General features: G+C 44.2%; 1 protein-coding gene across 1 annotated transcript in view; it reads right to left on the minus strand.

Moving 5' to 3' along the window:
- Positions 1 to 17,747, minus strand: part of LOC142313023 (uncharacterized) — a 203,665-nt gene that overhangs the window by 147,781 nt on the left and 38,137 nt on the right. The window contains exons 4-5 of the mRNA XM_075352010.1: positions 12,713 to 13,966; positions 12,447 to 12,555 (exon numbers count right to left, since the gene is read on the minus strand). Coding sequence (XP_075208125.1) covers positions 12,447 to 12,555; positions 12,713 to 13,966 — 1,363 coding nt within the window. The remainder of the gene's footprint in view (positions 1 to 12,446; positions 12,556 to 12,712; positions 13,967 to 17,747) is intronic.

The following is a 17,747-nucleotide window of genomic DNA, read 5'->3' on the forward strand; positions in this document are numbered from 1 at the left end:
AAAACGCAGTTAGCTGCAGAAAAGAAGTGACATGCTCATTCTTTTTCTTAAGAAAATCTACTGAAAGAATTTTCTTAAGAAAAAAACGCAGTGTGCGCACAGCTAATTTTTTTTGCCATAGGTCTTGCTGGGGAATGTCTGCAGAAAGGTTACAAGAATTTCTCAAGAAATTTCTGCAGCAAAAACGGACCAAAAACGCAGGTAAAAAACGCAGTGTGTGAACATAGTCTTAGTGCCTCCACCTCCTTTTCCAAAGCTGTGTTAGCATCTATCAGATTGTTATGTGATGTTGCAAATTCAGCCATTTTAGTTTCTACATGCTCTGTGCGATCACCCAGAGACCTGATTTCTTCTTTCAGCTCTCTTACTATTTCTCTGAGATTAGCCTGCAGGGAAGCCCTCAGCGTTTTCAGCAGAGCTTGCATTGTTTCCTCTGTCAGAGGAATGCCTGTGCTGCCTCTCAAGCAGCCTGTATCTCCTTGTGAGGAGTAAGAAGAAGCTGAGTGGGAAGCCAGCGCCATCTTGCTTGGTGAGGAGAGATCCCTATCCCGGGGGTAGAAGTCTGTCAGTTTGGCTGGAGTGCCAGTTTTTTTTAGGTCTCCCCTTAGGCATCCCTGGGGGCTGGGGTTACTCACACCTCCTGTAGCTGGTAATCCTGTTATCTGTGAGCTGATAAGAGCTGGTTTACGCTGCTTCAGCACAGAGCTCTCCTTCAAGCAGCCATCACCATCAGCGTGCAGGCCACGCCCCCAATACAGGAACATTCTTGAAGAAAACCTGTTGGAGTCTGCAAAAGATCTAAGACTGGGACGGAGATTTGTCTTCCAACAAGACAATGATCACAAACATAAAGCAAAATCTACAATGGAATGGTTCCCAAATAAACGTATCCAGGTGTTAGAATGGCCAAGTCAAAGTCCAGACCTGAATCCAATCGAGATTCTGTGGAAAGAGCTGAAAACTGCTGTTCACAAACGCTCTCCATTCAACCTCACTCAGCTCCAGCTGTTTTCAAAGGAAGAATGAGCATGAATTTCAGTCTCTCGATGTGCAAAACTGATGGACACATACCCCCAGCGAGTGCAGCTGTAATCGCAGCAAAACGTGGCGCTACAGAGTATTAAATTAAAGGGGACCAATAATATTGCACGCCCCATTTTTCAGTTTTTTGACAACTTTGGACAAAGAACCATTGAGAGGGGCCTGGCTAAGCTGGGTATTTACGGGGAGTGTCTACATTATTATGCATTTATGTGCTCTGCTATAGGCTACTATTCTATAAATGCCTACATTTATGCATGATTCCTATGCATTCAAAATAACAAATTTTGTACTTGTAAACTTTCAATATTCTCACTAGACTAAAAGAATCCCCCAAAAATCTCCTAATTATCAAAACGTGCTCTTAAGATAGAATACCTAGCACAATTACATGTACAGTCATATGAAAACGTTTGGGCACCCCTATTAATGTTAACCTTTTTTCTTTATAACAATTTGGGTTTTTGCAACAGCTATTTCAGTTTCATATATCTAATAACTGATGGACTCAGTAATATTTCTGGATTGAAATGAGTTTTATTGTACAACAGAAAATGTGCAATCCGCATTTAAACAAAATTTGACCAGTGCAAAAGTATGGGCACCCTTATCAATTTCTTGATTTGAACACTCCTAACTACTTTTTACTGACTTACTAAAGCACTAAATTGGTTTTGTAACCTCATTGAGCTTTGAACTTCATAGGCATTTGTATCCAATCATGAGAATAGGTTATTAAAGGTGGCCACTTGCAAGTTGTTCTCCTATTTGAATCTTCTATGAAGAATGGCATCATGGGCTCCTCAAAACAACTCTCAAATGATCTAAAAACAAAGATTATTCAACATAGTTGTTCAGGGGAAGGATACAAAAAATTGTTTCAGAGATTTAAACTGTCAGTTTCCACTGTGAGGAACATAGTAAGGAAATGGAAGAACACAGGTACAGTTCTTGTTAAGCCCAGAAGTGGCAGGCCAAGAAAAATATCAGAAAGGCAGAGAAGAAGAATGGTGAGAACAGTTAAGGACAATCCACAGACCACCTCCAACGACCTGCAGCATCATCTTGCTGCAGATTGTGTCAATGTGCATCGGTCAACAATACAGCACACATTGCACAAGGAGAAGCTGTATGGGAGAGTGATGCAAAAAAATTCGTTTCTGCAAGCACGCCGCAAACAGTCGTCTGAGGTATGCAAAAACATATTTGGACAAGCCAGTTACATCTTGGAAGAAGGTCCTGTGGACTGATGAAACAAAGATTGAGTTGTTTGGTCATACAAAAAGGCGTTATGCATGGAGGCAAAAAAACACGGCATTCCAAGAAAAGTACTTGCTACCCACAGTAAAATTTGGTGGAGGTTCCATCATGCTTTGGGGCTGTGTGGCCAATGCCGGCACCGGGAATCTTGTTAAAGTTGAGGGTCGCATGGATTCAACTCAGTATCAGCAGATTCTTGACAATAATGTGCAAGAATCAGTGACGAAGTTGAAGTTACGCAGGGGATGGATATTTCTGCAAGACAATGATCCAAAACACCGCTCCAAATCTACTCAGGCATTCATGCAGAGGAACAATTAAAATGTTCTGGAATGGCCGTCCTAGTCCCCAGACCTGAATATCATTGAACATCTGTGGGATGATTTGAAGCGTGCTGTCCATGCTCGGCGACCATCAAACTTAACTGAACTAGAATTGTTTTGTTAACAGGAATGGTCAAATATACCTTCATCCAGGATCCAGGAACTCATTAAAAGCTACAGGAAGCGACTAGAGGCTGTTATTTTTGCAAAAGGAGGATCTACAAAATATTAATGTCACTTTTATGTTGAGGTGCCCATACCTTTGCACCAGTCAAATTTTGTTTAAATGTGGATTGTACATTCTCTGTTAGTACAATAAACCTCATTTCAATCCAGAAATATTACTCAGTCCATCAGTTATTAGATATATGAAACTGAAATAGCTGTTGCAAAAACCCAAATTGTTATAAAGAAAAAAGGTTAACATTAATAGGGGTGCCCAAACTTTTTCATATGACTATACATTTAAAACTTGGTCAGTTTTTGTTTTCTTTTCTTTTCTTCTCTGCAACTCATGAGGAGCTGCCTACCCCCACCTTCCAGATGTGGGGGCTGTATCTGCTCTAGTTTCTCTTTGTTTGAATGATCCCAGTTACGAGCAGTTTTAAGAACTAATCTAGGAACTGATCCATCCACAATCTCATCATAGATTCTTTACACTACCCATGTCCATAATACTGTAGCCCACCAATTTATACAACTTCTTGCAATTAATAATAATAATAATAATAATATGAAAAGCTAATCTCTTCTTGAACAGAGTATACATAGTGCTCTAATTGGATTGGCCAACTCCAATTTGAATCCTTTCCCACCAGTCTACGTATGGGACAACGCTCCTCCTTCGGTGTTCGACACACAGATATTTTATCTCTCTTTCTCCATGTGTCCCTTGTCTCCGGCTTCCAATGTAACAATGGCCTGTGTGAATACACAGGGGAATAGGCTGATTCTAACACTTTCATTCAATTGAACCCTCCCCTCCTCGCTTGTGTTATTAAACACAGCAGTGGAAGTGTTAAATAAACACAGGGGGATCGCTAGTTCCCTTCTACTCTGTTCATATTCCAAACAAATCACTCTGTCCTTCCTACAGATTACTACAGCTCCTTTGCTTGCTCTGCTGCTAATTACTCACAGCTGCCACTTTTAATCCACTCAGTCTTCCTCACTGTTCTGGCCCCCCTTCTCCTATTCCTAATTAATCACAAATGCTGTGAGCAGCGCTAGTCTCTTGCTTCTGCTACTAAAAATTTCTCACTCGCAGCTCTTGTTTACTGACCCCCCTGCTCTCTGCCTGATTCTTCTAACAGCTGCAGGTAATAAACCCTTTGAGGACTGAGTCAGAGCTGGAAAATCTCTCGTTCTGGCCTGTTTCAGACGTCAGTGATTCTGGTACGTTTGTGCTTTTTTTTCTACGTACCAGAATCACTGACATACGCAGACCCATTATAATCAATAGGTCTGCTCACACATCAGTGATTTTTCACTGAACGTGTCTCCGTGCGGCGTACCCGCGTGTCCGTGATTGCCACATGGAGACATGTCCATTTTTTTCTGACATCACTGATGTCCCATGGACCACATAGTGGTGTGATCCGTGAAACACGTGCCAGAAAAAAACGTGCATATAAAATAAAAATCATTTTTACTCACCCGGCTTCAGACGCGCTCTCTGCAGCCTGTTCTGCCTGCTACTTCTGAGCCGGCTCATTACTGTCATGCATATTCATGAATGCACAACACAGCCGACCCGGAAGCAGCTGCTGCGGGGGTCAGCGCCAGCCGGATGCTGCACCACGGGAGCGTTCAGCACCAAGGAGAGCGGGAGCGGACACAGGTGAGTTAATCTCTATGTGCAATCACGGACCACGGAGAACGGAGCCCAGATTGCACTTAGACAACCCACGTGTGCCGTGAATCACGGCACACGGAGGGACATGTGCGTGTTTTACACGTCAGTGAAGAATGTCTGTGTTTTTCACAGACGTGTGAAACGGGCCTCTCACTGTAGAAAAGTTGGAGCTCCCAGTCCCCCTCATCTCTGCCTAACTCAAGCAGCCGTGGATAATTGTTGACCCCCCTTGCTTTCTTCTCCTGTCCTTAATGAGTCACAGATGTCAGTCCGCTGCATATGAGCCTGTGGACAGTGCTATGGCAGAGGCTCTGGGCAGCTGCTGCTCACTAGCCCCCTGCGTCTCCCTGTTTGCAGCTCCGTGACACACAAGGAGTCAGATCCCACTTAATGACCTACACCCAGCACTCAGGGAGTCTGAGTTCTTCCTTTTTTCTAGGCCACTGGCGAAAAATAGGTACACTGTAGGCCTGCAGTGTAATCTCTTTCAAAGATCAATTGCCAGATCTTTCACCGAAAATCTCCCGACCCACAGGCAAAACAACACATACAATGTATATGAAGCTCACCTGTGGTTTTTGAGAGTGATCAATTCTCATTGTCGGGCGACTCTCGGTTACTTGGAAGCAGCCTCCTGGATCCGGAAGGGAAATTTAGCCAATAATTCTTTCGGTGGCCCCACGTTGGGCGCCAACTGTTTAGATGAGACTACAATGGGTCTCTTAAGGTCTGACTGCCGTGTTCAGATTATAATGTCATGTGTGCACATGAGAAAGAAATAACAGACTTAAATCGGTTATTATGAACCTTCTCTCCATGACTGACGCCAGTGAGATTCTGGCTCTCTTTACTGTTTGAAACTTTTTATAGCTCTAGAGACGTGAAGGGTGTAGACAAAATACAGTCCAATCAAGTATCGCAGGCTGGATTCAGGATGTATAGGAATTTGCATAGTCTCTACTGGATTGGTTGTTCTAACTTCCTTTGTTCCTCAACTTCTTTGGGAGTTGTCCAGGATGTAGGAGCCATCTTTAAGTTACATGTGTTGGTATATTGTATTAATAAAAATCACTGAATATGCAGTATACATATATATGTGTTAGTAAGAAGCAAAAACATTCATAAATATGTGTTAGGTTACATCAACTAAACTATATATTTGAGTCTATGAAATGGCTGAATTAAGTATTTTTGGTTACTTAATTCTTATCCTCAACAATACCACCTAGTCTAATACTGGTGTAACACTGCCAGGGGCTGGCTGGCACATTTTAGCCTGGGGGGCAATTATAAGGCAGTGGCCCTCAAGTTGCGTCGGCCCACCTTTGGTCTGTTTATCTCTGGCCGCTGCATTAAAGCAGCAGTGGTAACAGAGTTTAAGAACAGACTGGTACATATATATTGGAAGAGAACCGCGCTTACTGCTTAAATAGATACTGCAACAGAACCAAGATGACTACATAGATATGGGAACTGCAAGGAGCTTACTACAGAGATATAGGAACAGAGCCGAGCTTACTGCAGAAATAAGGGAACAGAACCAAGCTTACTACAAAGGTATGGGAGCAGAACCGAGCTTACTACAGAGATAAGGGAGCAGAACCGAGCTTACTACAGTGGAATGGGAGCAGAACCGAACTTACTACAGAGATAAGGGAGCAAAACTGAGCTTACTACAAAGATATGGGAGCAGAGCCGAGCTTACTACAGAGATAAGGGAGCAGAACTGAGCTTACTACAGAGATATGGGAGCAGAACCGAACTTACTACAGAGATAAGGGAGCAGAACCGAGCTTACTACAGTGGAATGGGAGCAGAACCGAACTTACTACAGAGATAAGGGAGCAAAACTGAGCTTACTACAAAGGTATGGGAGCAGAGCCGAGCTTACTACAGAGATAAGGGAGCAGAACTGAGCTTACTACAGAGATATGGGAGCAGAACCGAACTTACTACAGAGATAAGGGAGCAGAACCGAGCTTACTACAGTGGTATGGGAGCAGAACCGAGCTTACTACAGAAGTATGGGAGCAGAACCGAGCTTACTACAGAGATAAGGGAGCAGAACTGAGCTTACTACAGAGATATGAGAGCAGAATCGAGCTTACTACAGAGATAAGGGAGCAGAACCGAGCTTACTACAGTGGTATGGGAGCAGAACCGAGCTTACTACAGAGATAAGGGAGCAGAACCAAGCTTACTACAGAGATATGGGAACAGAACCAAGCTTACTACAGAGATATGGGAGCAGAACCAAGCTTACTACAGAGATATGGGAGCAGAACCAAGCTTACTACAGAGATATGGGAGCAGAACCAAGCTTACTACAGAGATATGGGAGCAGAACCAAGCTTACTACAGAGATAAGGGAACAGAACCGAGATTACTACAGAGATAAGGGAGCAGAACAAAGCTTACTACAAAGATAAGGGAGCAGAACAAAGCTTACTACAGAGATAAGGGAGTAGAACAAAGCTTACTACAGAGATAAGGGAGCAGAACAAAGCTTACTAGAAAAATATGGGAGCAGAACCAAGCTTACTAGAGAGATAAGGGAGCAGAACTGAGCTTACTACAGAGATAAGGGAGCAGAACAAAGCTTACTAAAGAGATAAGGGAGCAGAACAAAGCTTACTACAAAAATAAGGGAGCAGAACCGAGCTTACTACAGAGGTATGGGAGCAGAACCGAGCTTACTACAGAGATAAGGGAGCAGAACTGAGCTTACTACAGAGATAAGGGAGCAGAACCGAGCTTACTACAGTGGTATGGGAGCAGAACCGAGCTTACTACAGAGATAAGGGAGCAGAACCAAGCTTACTACAGAGATATGGGAACAGAACCAAGCTTACTACAGAGATATGGGAGCAGAACCAAGCTTACTACAGAGATATGGGAGCAGAACCAAACTTACTACAGAGATATGGGAGCAGAACCAAGCTTACTACAGAGATATGGGAGCAGAACCAAGCTTACTACAGAGATAAGGAAACAGAACCGAGATTACTACAGAGATAAGGGAGCAGAACTGAGCCTACTACAGAGATAAGGGAGCAGAACCGAGCTTACTACAGAGATATGGAAGCAGACTGAGCTTACTACAGAGATAAGGGTGCAGAACCGAGCTTACTACAGAGATATGGAAGCAGAACTGAGCTTACTACAGAGATAAGGGTGCAGAACCAAGCTTACTACACAGATACAGGAGCAGAACCGAGCTTGCTGTACCCATACAGGAACAAAATCGTACTTACTCAGTCTACTACATAGAAACAGCAACAGGACACCAAGCCTCCTACATAGCTATGGGAACAGAACAAGCTGATTGCATAGACATAGTACCAGAACTAAGCTTACTGCTTAAATATTGTGCCGTTACTGAGCTTACTGTATTGATATAGGAGCAAAACCACACTTGCTACATACAGTACCATAACCCAGCTAACTATGTATACAACAATTACAAAGCTTATCCTATATTTTCAATGTTAAACTCGTACGGAACACGGCTGGCACACTGACTATACACTTATGCCATCTGTGTGCTATACGTGTTTTTCACAGCCCCATAGACTTTTATTGGCTTTTGTCATGTGCGCTGCTGGGAAAAAAAACAGATGTCTCCGTTGGGATCACACACAGTCTGTGTAAACACACAGACATGCAAGCAGCACCATAGTTTATAATGGGTACGCGTGGTAACCGTGAAAAAAACGGATACAACACATACCACATACACAGACAAGTGAAGGAGGCCATAAGTTGGTGACATAGCTATGTCACAGTGCAGGGGTTAATTTCCCATGCCCACAATCAGTGTCAGCATCGTCTTGGACGCAAAGTGTTTTCACCGAGTCCAAAATGCTGTGTTGTACAGCAGATGCACAGTGGATGGATTTATAGAAATCTCCGGCCCCCTAGGCTTCTTTTAGATGCTCCATAAACTGACCTGTGGCGCTGCTTTCCTATCCTCAGCATCTCAATTTATTCTGACAGCGATGCTAGTGCGAATATCCGCTGACAGTCACTCTGATGGTGTGCACCGACAGCACGATCTCCCGACCAGGACCCTAGCGTCTCCACCAGAAAAAGTACGCTGCTTCCAGACCGTGAAGATGGCTGATGGTGGGCAAGGACAGCGAGTTCTCCCGCCCAGGAGACTAGCGTCTCCACCAGAGAAAGTATGCTGTGTCAAGACCGTGAAGACGGCTGATGGTGGGCACTCACAAGTATAGATTTAGTGTTGTGCCCTATGGATATGTTTTACACATACACAATAAACTATACGTTTACGTGCCCACGGTCTGGACATGGTGTGTCCTGGACACAACATGTCCTCTCCTGCGGGGCCGCGAGTGCTCTCCACAGGAACCACAGCGGCCTGTGCCGTCAGGGTTCAGACCGCTGCGGTCTCTCTCTTCTGTTCTCCCTGTGGAGACACTTGTGGCTACACAGCAATAAATTGACATGCCAGGGCTTGGGAAGCCACACGACAGGTCAGTTTTCGCTGTGGGCTGTACCCACACAGTGGGCATAGGATTTCTAGAAATCCCATCCACTGTGCTTGTACTGTAAAATGCAGCGAAAACACTCTGAATCCAAAACGCTGTGAACACTGACGGTGGGCACGCAGCCTCACATACAGGCATCGTACACACATACATAACCCCAGAAAAACGGACATGTAAACATACAGTACAGAGATGTGTACACACAGCATACAGCTGTATACACCTACACACACCTAAGTACAGCCGTATACACCTAGACACACCTGCGTACAGCTGTATACACCTGCGTACAGACGTATACACATACCTGCGTACAGCCATATACACATACATACACCTGCGTACAGATGTATACACACACATATACACAGACACATACACAGATAAAGTCACATAGAAGCGTATACATATTTGAAAATATTCACATACAAATAATCATACATAGAAACACAATCCTATACACTCAGACACACAGACACATACTGGGGGGCTTTTTACTTTTAATGATGGGGGACGCTTCTCTCCTCTTCTTCTCTCCTGTGCGGCCACAGACTTGTTGATGGTAAATCCCTGTAGGCTAAAGGACCTGTGGTGACGTCATGCCCATGTGATCAGAAGGGGCAGGACCTCAGCAACACAGCTGATAACAGTAAGAAACTCCAGGTGTCCTGGAGTTCTTTATAATAGAAGCGGGGGACTAAGGTAAGACCTCCAGATGGCGGGGTGCAGGGGGGGCGCAGGGGGAGAGGGGGTTTGGGCGAAGCCTGCATGATTATAGTGGATGGAGGAAACATGGCCGCGCCCACTAACAAAGCCGGTCACGCCCACTACCCAGGCAGCTTCTAGCCACTGGGATGTAATCTCAACCCTTGTCTGATGGTCCTCAGCTGGACTGAGGCAGCGCGCGCTGCATGACGCCATTATAACACAAATGGCTGCGCACTGTGAACTGCATGCGGCCATGTCTCCTGTACTATGTGGCCAGTCAGCACTCTCTGCCCCTAATGTCTCAGTGTGCCCGGCACATCACAGTACAAAAGACACGGCCGCACGCAATTCACTGTGTGCGGCCATGTGTGTTATAATGACATTATGCAGCATGCGGCCGACCCTCTACAATAGCTGGGAGAGCAGCCTGGGGGGCAATTGCCCGCCTGCCTCCCAGCCCAGCGTGCCCCTGAATACTGCCTGGTTCAATCTCCTCTAATACCGCCTGGTGCAAATAGCTCTAATACCGGCTGATTTAAACACATATAATATGCCTGGTGCAAACAACTCTAATATAGCCTGGTGCAATACTACTCTAATACCGCACCGTGAAATACTGCTTTAATATTGGCTGGTTTAATCAGGTCTAATACCGCCTAGTGCAAACAGCTCTAATATATCATGGTGCATACTGATCTAATACAGCCTGGTGCAAACAGCTTTAACACCGCCTAGTACAATACTGCTCTAATACAATTTAGCGCAATACTACTCTAATATAGCCTGGTGCCTACTGCTCTAATTTAGCCTGATGCATACTGGTTTAATCTAGTATTGTCTATACAGCCCTACTACTGCCTCTTCTCTACTTTCAATTTTTTTTGTGATGTAAAATCATTAGAAGGCAGTTAATTAGGGGACGTAGTGCTGCTGGTGGTGGAGGTACAGCTGCTGCAAGGAGAGGACGTGGTCGATCTGTGCCTGCTACGCATCCAAAAAAAACACCTTCCTCTGGTTCACACAGGTGACAGGACGTTCCTCAGAACGTCACAATATCCAGCAGCTCCATTAGATATGCTCCATATTAGCAGGAGACAGCGTTTCAACAACATGGTGGAAGAGTATGTGTCCACACATCTCCACGTAGAGTGATGTGTCTTCTACATTTAGTTCCAGTTCCTTCATGTCAACCTCCACCGGCTCCCATCTTAATCATCATAGACCCCATGGACCCAGTACCAACAACAAATAAAGTAGAGTCCTATTCCATTATTTCTAACTTGGCTGTGTGGGTAATATCTGAAAACAGGCTATGTATGGGGCATTTTTGAGAATTGTTGGCCTGTGAAGAAACTGTGAAATCAGTCTGTGGGGGCACTCTTAAAAATTGTATTTTCTTCATTTACTTGCTGTGCAACCATAATTGCTATGGTGACAGAACCCAATTAAATAATTTCCCTATCCACATTTGTTTGCAGGGCAATTGTCCTGCTCTTACCCCCATTTTGATTCTTTTTGCAGGACCCCTAGCCCTTACTATAACCATTTTACAGCATACAAGTTCAAATCTCTATTGACATATATGTGGTTCGGCATCCATGGATAAGTTTGGGTGAAATTTGGGTCCTGACAAGAAAAATGAAAAGTCCTGGCCAAAAGTGAGCTCGGACGCCGATCAGTAGTGTTGATAGACAAAGCAGACTACTGACTCCCAACATAAACGGTATAGATAGAGGACCGCTAGTTAAGTGCTCTAAAAAGGTTTAACCCAAGATGGTGATCAAATGGAGGCTACAGTATGGCTGGAATAGCAATGTGCTGATGCTTGAAGCATCCGGCAGTGATGGCTTGACTGGCGCTGTACAGGGGTTCAGGCCGCCGCTTGATTCTGAAGATACTAAAGAACAGCTTAGTTACCTGCGCTAATCCCAGCCGCTCGCCATCCACACTGCCCGACAAGATCATTATCCTTGCAGGGAGTGTTCTTCAGCATTTTCGGGAGTAAGTGGTGGTCTGAACCCCTGTACAGCTCCACTCAAGCCCTCACTGCCGGATGCTTCAAGCATCAGCACACCACTACTCCAGCTATACTGTAGCCTCCATTTGATCACCATCTAAGTTCAAAAGCTATACCGTTTGTGTTGGTAAGCGCAGTTGTCTGTTTTGTCTATCAATGTAGTTTATATTATTGACAAAATTCTCACGCAGATTTTGCCCTCTACATGCAGCTTCACATATTCAGGTCATTTTTGGCACTGTTTTTTGTGGACCTTTCCAGTGAATAACTTTTTTTATACATATCCCTGTCTGAATGCTGGTGTTTTCAACACACATTTTTGCTAATCAGTAATGTGTGTCACTAATTAACGCTTAGCAGCTGCAGGATGCACACACGGAGGTGGTGCAAAAGAAAGAAACTGATAAAAAATGAGGGATCAAATACTGATCAGTGCTCGGTGGTGGAAGAGGGTGGAGAAAGGGTTAGGGATATGGGGGATGGGCTTGTGGTGGATTAGAAAAAAAGTCTGGGATAGGAACAGATTAGGAACAGGACAGGAAGATCATCTTTCTTCTTTTCTTCAGGTCTTCAATCAACAGCAGCAGAAGTGGTGCTGGTACAAGCTAAAATCATCTGTTGCACCACCAGACCCACCAGATCTGCAGCAGAACGACACAATGGCCGCTCTTCAAGTTGGAATGAGGCAGAGCAGGGCAGTTACTGTGAGGTCAGACTGCACTTCTATTTACTTATTGGTGCGATTCCACGTCATTGTCCGATAGCGCCAATCAGTTCTAGGGCTGGTGATGATGCCGTTGCCTAACTCCTTAAATTCAGAACATGAAGATGGCTTCACCCCTTTATGAGTAATAAGTGTTAATTTCTGATAAAAAGAATTTAATTTTCAAATAAAACATTTCCTACATTCTGGATATGAAAATGACTTTTCACCTATGTGAGCTCTTAATGCTTAACAAGAGTTGTTTTAAAAGAAAAGCAGTCCCACAATCTCAACATAGATATGGCTTCTCCCCTATGTGAGTTTTTTGATGTTTAACCAAATATGGTTTGCACACAAAACTTTTCCCACATTCTGAGCATGAAAATGGCTTCTCCCCTGTGTGAGTTCTCAGATGTATAAGAAAATTTGATTTGTGATTAAAATCTTTCCCACACTCTGAACATGAAAATGGCTTCTCCCCTGTGTGAGTTCTCTGATGTTTTACAAGAGATGATTTATCTACAAAACATCTCCCACATTCTGAGCATGAAAATGGCTTCTCACCTGTGTGACTTTTCTGATGTGTAATAAGAACAGATTTCTGGTTAAAATATTTTCCACAGTCTAAACATGAAAACGGCTTTTCTCCCGTATGAATTCTCTGATGTCTAACAAGTTTTGATTTTTCTGCAAAACATTTCCCACATTCTGAACATGGATATGGCTTCTCCCCTGTGTGATTTCTCTGATGTATAACAAGAGCTGATTTTTCTACAAAACATTTTCCACATTCTGAGCATGAAAATGGCTTCTCCCCTGTGTGAGTTCTCAAATGTATAAGAAAACTTGATTTGTGATTAAAATCTTTCCCACACTCTGAACATGAAAATGGCTTCTCCCCAGTGTGAATTCTCAAATGTTTAAGAAAATTTGATTTTTGATTAAAGTCTTTCCCACACTCTGAACATGAATATGGCTTCTCCCCTGTGTGAGTTCTGTGATGTATAACAAAAGTTGATTTCTTTGTAAAGCATTTCCCACATTCTGAACATGAAAATGTCTTCTCCCTTGTATGAGTTATCAGATGTTTAACAAAATTTGATTTGTGATTAAAATCTTTCTTGCACTCTGAACATGCAAATGGCTTCTCACCTGCGTGAATTCTCTGATGTCTAACAAGTTTTGATTTTTCTGCAAAACATTTCCCACATTCTGGACATGGATATGGCTTCTCCCCTGTGTGAGTTCTCTTATGTACAATAAGGCTTGAATTACCAGTAAAATATTTCCCACACTCTGAACATGAAAATGTCTTCTTTCCTTTGGTAGTTCTAACATTCCTTCTATTACTTTTATTTTCCTTAATAGTCTGTGATGAATCAGAAGATAAACCCTGTTTTATAGGATCAGATGACAGATCTTTGATGTGAAGCACAGAGGATACAGCTGGGATAATGCAATGTTCTTCATATGTTTCTTGTGGTACTCCAAGATTATATGATTGAAAGTTTGGTGTCAGAACTCTCTTTGATCTCCTAATACAGTCACCTGCAAAGAATAACACTGTTATTACTTTTTCAATAATATAAACTTGGAAAAAGTTTTTTCTAACAATATATAAAATGTCCATTAAAATTGCAAGTCATGTTGCAAAATTTGAATATACATTAACGTATTTGTGACAAAACAGATCACATAATCGAAGACCAAAGAGCAAGGACCACTAGATAATGATATCAGGCCAACAGGATCGGCTCTACCAGTTTCTCAATTCAGTGTTGAAATCAGCATCTTCCTAGATTCATATCTCAGAGTGCCGGTCACCACTATTTTGTACTAAGACCCTCAGTGGAGAATCATAAATGGGCCTGTCAGTCAGTGGTATTAGAACAAGGCTCCATGGGTCACTCACTATCAGCAGAAGACCCAGACTACCTGCCGCTGACCGAAAGTGACCTATGTAGCTTTGTTTTGAGAATGAGGCTCCATAGAAATCAATGGGCGCCGTGGGACATTACACCATTGAGTTATGTCGGAACTTCAAGGATTTCTTTTTAAATAAGAAATTGGTGAATGAGGGATTGGGGGGGTCTTTATTCAAATAAACTATTTCTTTGCTGTGTGTGTTTTTTAATTGTACACTTACAGAGTTAGTAATGGCGGGTGCTTCTCCATTACTAACCCCTGGGCTTGACGCCAACCCCAAAAGTATTACCCCGATTTTCACGGCACCAAGGCAATCGGGAAGAGCTGGACAAAGCATCACAATTGGTGCATCTAATAGATATACCACTTCCGGGGCGGGAGTGGACTGCTATTTTTAAACTGGGAAGGGCCAAATAACCATGGGCCTTCCTAGCCTGATAATACAAGCCCCAGTTGTCTGCTTTACCTTGGCTGATCATCCAAAATAGGAGGGACTCCACGCCATTTTTTTAAATGAGCTAATTAAATAATAAAAAAACCTGTGGGTGTCACGGCAGGGGAAAGAGGTTATATCAGCCATACAGGACAACACACAGGAAGGGGGAAGGAATTCCTAATAGCTAGTGTGAGACAGGGGATATAGCTCAGCTGGCATCTTTCCTTTGGTCCAAGCGAGTGGCTATGGATTTACAGATGACAGCGGCAGACTGGCAGGTTCCACACAGGTACGGCCACTGCCGTGTTTATTGTGTACACTTATCTCTCAGTGTTACACATTCAAAAACAGTAAAATAAATGTCTAATGCCATCTGGCCACTAACTAACAACAGAATGCTAACTACAAAATAAACCTATGTAACAAACAAAACAGTATTCTCTTACTGTGTCGGTTCCTCAGCACAGCAAGCGGAGGTATTGAGTATCACCACCAGCAGCCATGAGCCTGTACTGCTCTCCTCAGGAGTCTCCATGTATTGAATGCCTCGGGATTATTTCAGCTGATCCAGTGAGGAAACAAAACCTGGATTGAATGTGGAGAAGACAGCAACCAGTCCCACTGCCATTCCTACTGATTGCTCCAGGAAAAACCGAGCCCAAAATTACACTGAAATAAATAGGCTTCAGTGACTAACTTATTGCTGAGCCAGATCTGACTTTCTCAGCTTTTCCCAGCCCATTTGCATGGGCTGACGGCTCCACAATCAGTACATGGAGACATATAAAATGAACCGAGGGGAAACATAACTGTTCTCTAGTACTTCTCCCCTTGGCATCTCACATACCCCCCCCCCCTCTGTTCGAGCCCGTGGGGTCGGACACAATGACTTACCAAGCAGTGCGTTCTAGACAACGCGTCTGCATTCCCTTGTGCTTTGCCTGCTCTGTGCTCCACTGAAAATTTAAAATTGTGTAACGCCAAGAACCAGCGTGTCACCCACGGATTGCCCTCTTTTGCCTGGGACATCCATGTCAGGGATGAATGGTCCGTCACTAGCCTAAATCGGCGTCCTAGTAAATAATAGCGTAGGGTTTCTAGGGCCCACTTCACAGCTAAGGCTTCTGTTACGTCACCACCGGAGTCCGCTCCAGCGACTTCTGCTCCAATCGCCAGGCGATGCTGTTTCTGCCGTGGATGGTGCTGGTGATGGGAGAGGAGTCAATGCCAGCGGCACCGGTTGGTGCAGGCTCCGATCATGCACTGGGCTGGGTTATCTTGGGATCTGCAGTACCACTGGCTGACTGTGGGTGGCGTGTGTCTTCCAGCTGAAGTTGCCAGCGTTCAGTTACAGCCAATGGGAAAACACCGCACCCTTCTTAGTTCCCCTCCTGTCTGCTGACCTCTGCCAGAGATAGTTCTGATTTCCTGGCTCCTGGTCCGCCCTATTCTGTTTTGTGATTCCTGTGTGCTGACTTCTGCGTGTTTTCTGACTACCCTTCTGCCTGCTGTTTATGTACCTCGCTGCCCGATCCGGATTTGACCTCTGCTACGTTTTCTGATTACGTCCTTGCCTGCCGATTCTGTCCCTGTTCTGCTATTCCTGGTTTGACCCTGCCTGACGACTACTCTCATCGGACTGTAGCCTTACACAGGGAGTGATCTCCAGGGCCCTGTGTAATTCAAAATCCCTGTATAGGGGTTAAAGGGTTTCAGGGTTCTGGAGGTCCTGCTTGGTGAGAGGCTTCCCTCTAGCCTGTCCATTACATCCCATCTGAGTCTGTTGATCCAGGCAGGTGTTACATTATCTCTGGCCCATCTAACAAGGAGAGAAAAAAAAATGGATTCTCTCCATGCTGTGCTAAACCAGGTGCACAACCTTTCTGCCCATGTACATGGTCTTGCAAAGCAAGGGCAGGATCTCAGGTCTGCTCAAGTTCAAGCCCCTGCAGCACCTACCTCATCGTGTCCAGAGTCCCGTCGACTGCAAGGGAGCAGATCACGTTGTGGAGCCAAACATGGCGTGCCTGGATCTCAGAGGCAATCACCTCCAAGGCAGCAACAGCACCTCAGTGAGCCCCAGGATACTCACTCAGGTGCCCAGGTACTCCCTGCAGACCCTATGAGGTTAATGTTACCTGTCTCATTGTCTCACCAGGGAAAATCTGTACGGCTGCAGGCCTTTGTTGATTATGGCTCTGCAGCTAATTTCATAGACACTATTGTAGCAAAAGAGCTGGGTTTGACTTTGCTATGATTGAATGCTCCCATTAAAATCTCTGCAATTGATAGTACAACTCTCACACAGGGTGTGGTTGATTTTGGAACTCCAGAGATCTCCATGCTTGTTGGGGCTCTGCATGTAGAATCTGTGTCATTTTTTGTTCTTGAGAATCTGATGTCAGCAGTGGTATTGGGCATGCCATGGCTACGCAAACATAACCCGGTCAGAAAGTGGCACCAGGGTGAGATTGTGCGCTGGAGCCCTGAGTGTCAGGAGACATGCATGTCTTTATCTGTGAACCTGACTAGAGCTGAACCTATCTTCATACCTTATGCATTCAGGGATTTTTCTGATGTGTTTTCTGTATCTGAATCTGAAAAATTACCTCCGCACAGAGATTATGACTGCCCCATAGATTTGGTCCCCAATTCCCGACTCCCTAAGGGTAAAATGTATAATCTTTCTGGTCCGGAGCGTCAGGAAATGAAAAATTATATAGCAGACAGTCTGCAGAGAGGGTTTATCAGACCATCCAGGTCACCAGTCGGCGCTGGATTCTTTTTCGTTGATAAAAAAGATGGTGGCCTCAGACCTTGTATTGACTACCGTGAACTTAATGCTATTACTGTAAAGAATCAGAACCTTCTGCCACTCATCCCCGATCTGTTTAACCAGCTCATAGGAGCCCGGTCGTTCACCAAGCTGGATCTCAGGGGAGCATATAACCTCATCCGTATCAGAGA

This window comes from Anomaloglossus baeobatrachus, chromosome 5 (genome assembly GCF_048569485.1).
Source record: "Anomaloglossus baeobatrachus isolate aAnoBae1 chromosome 5, aAnoBae1.hap1, whole genome shotgun sequence".
Lineage (NCBI taxonomy): Eukaryota > Metazoa > Chordata > Amphibia > Anura > Aromobatidae > Anomaloglossus > Anomaloglossus baeobatrachus.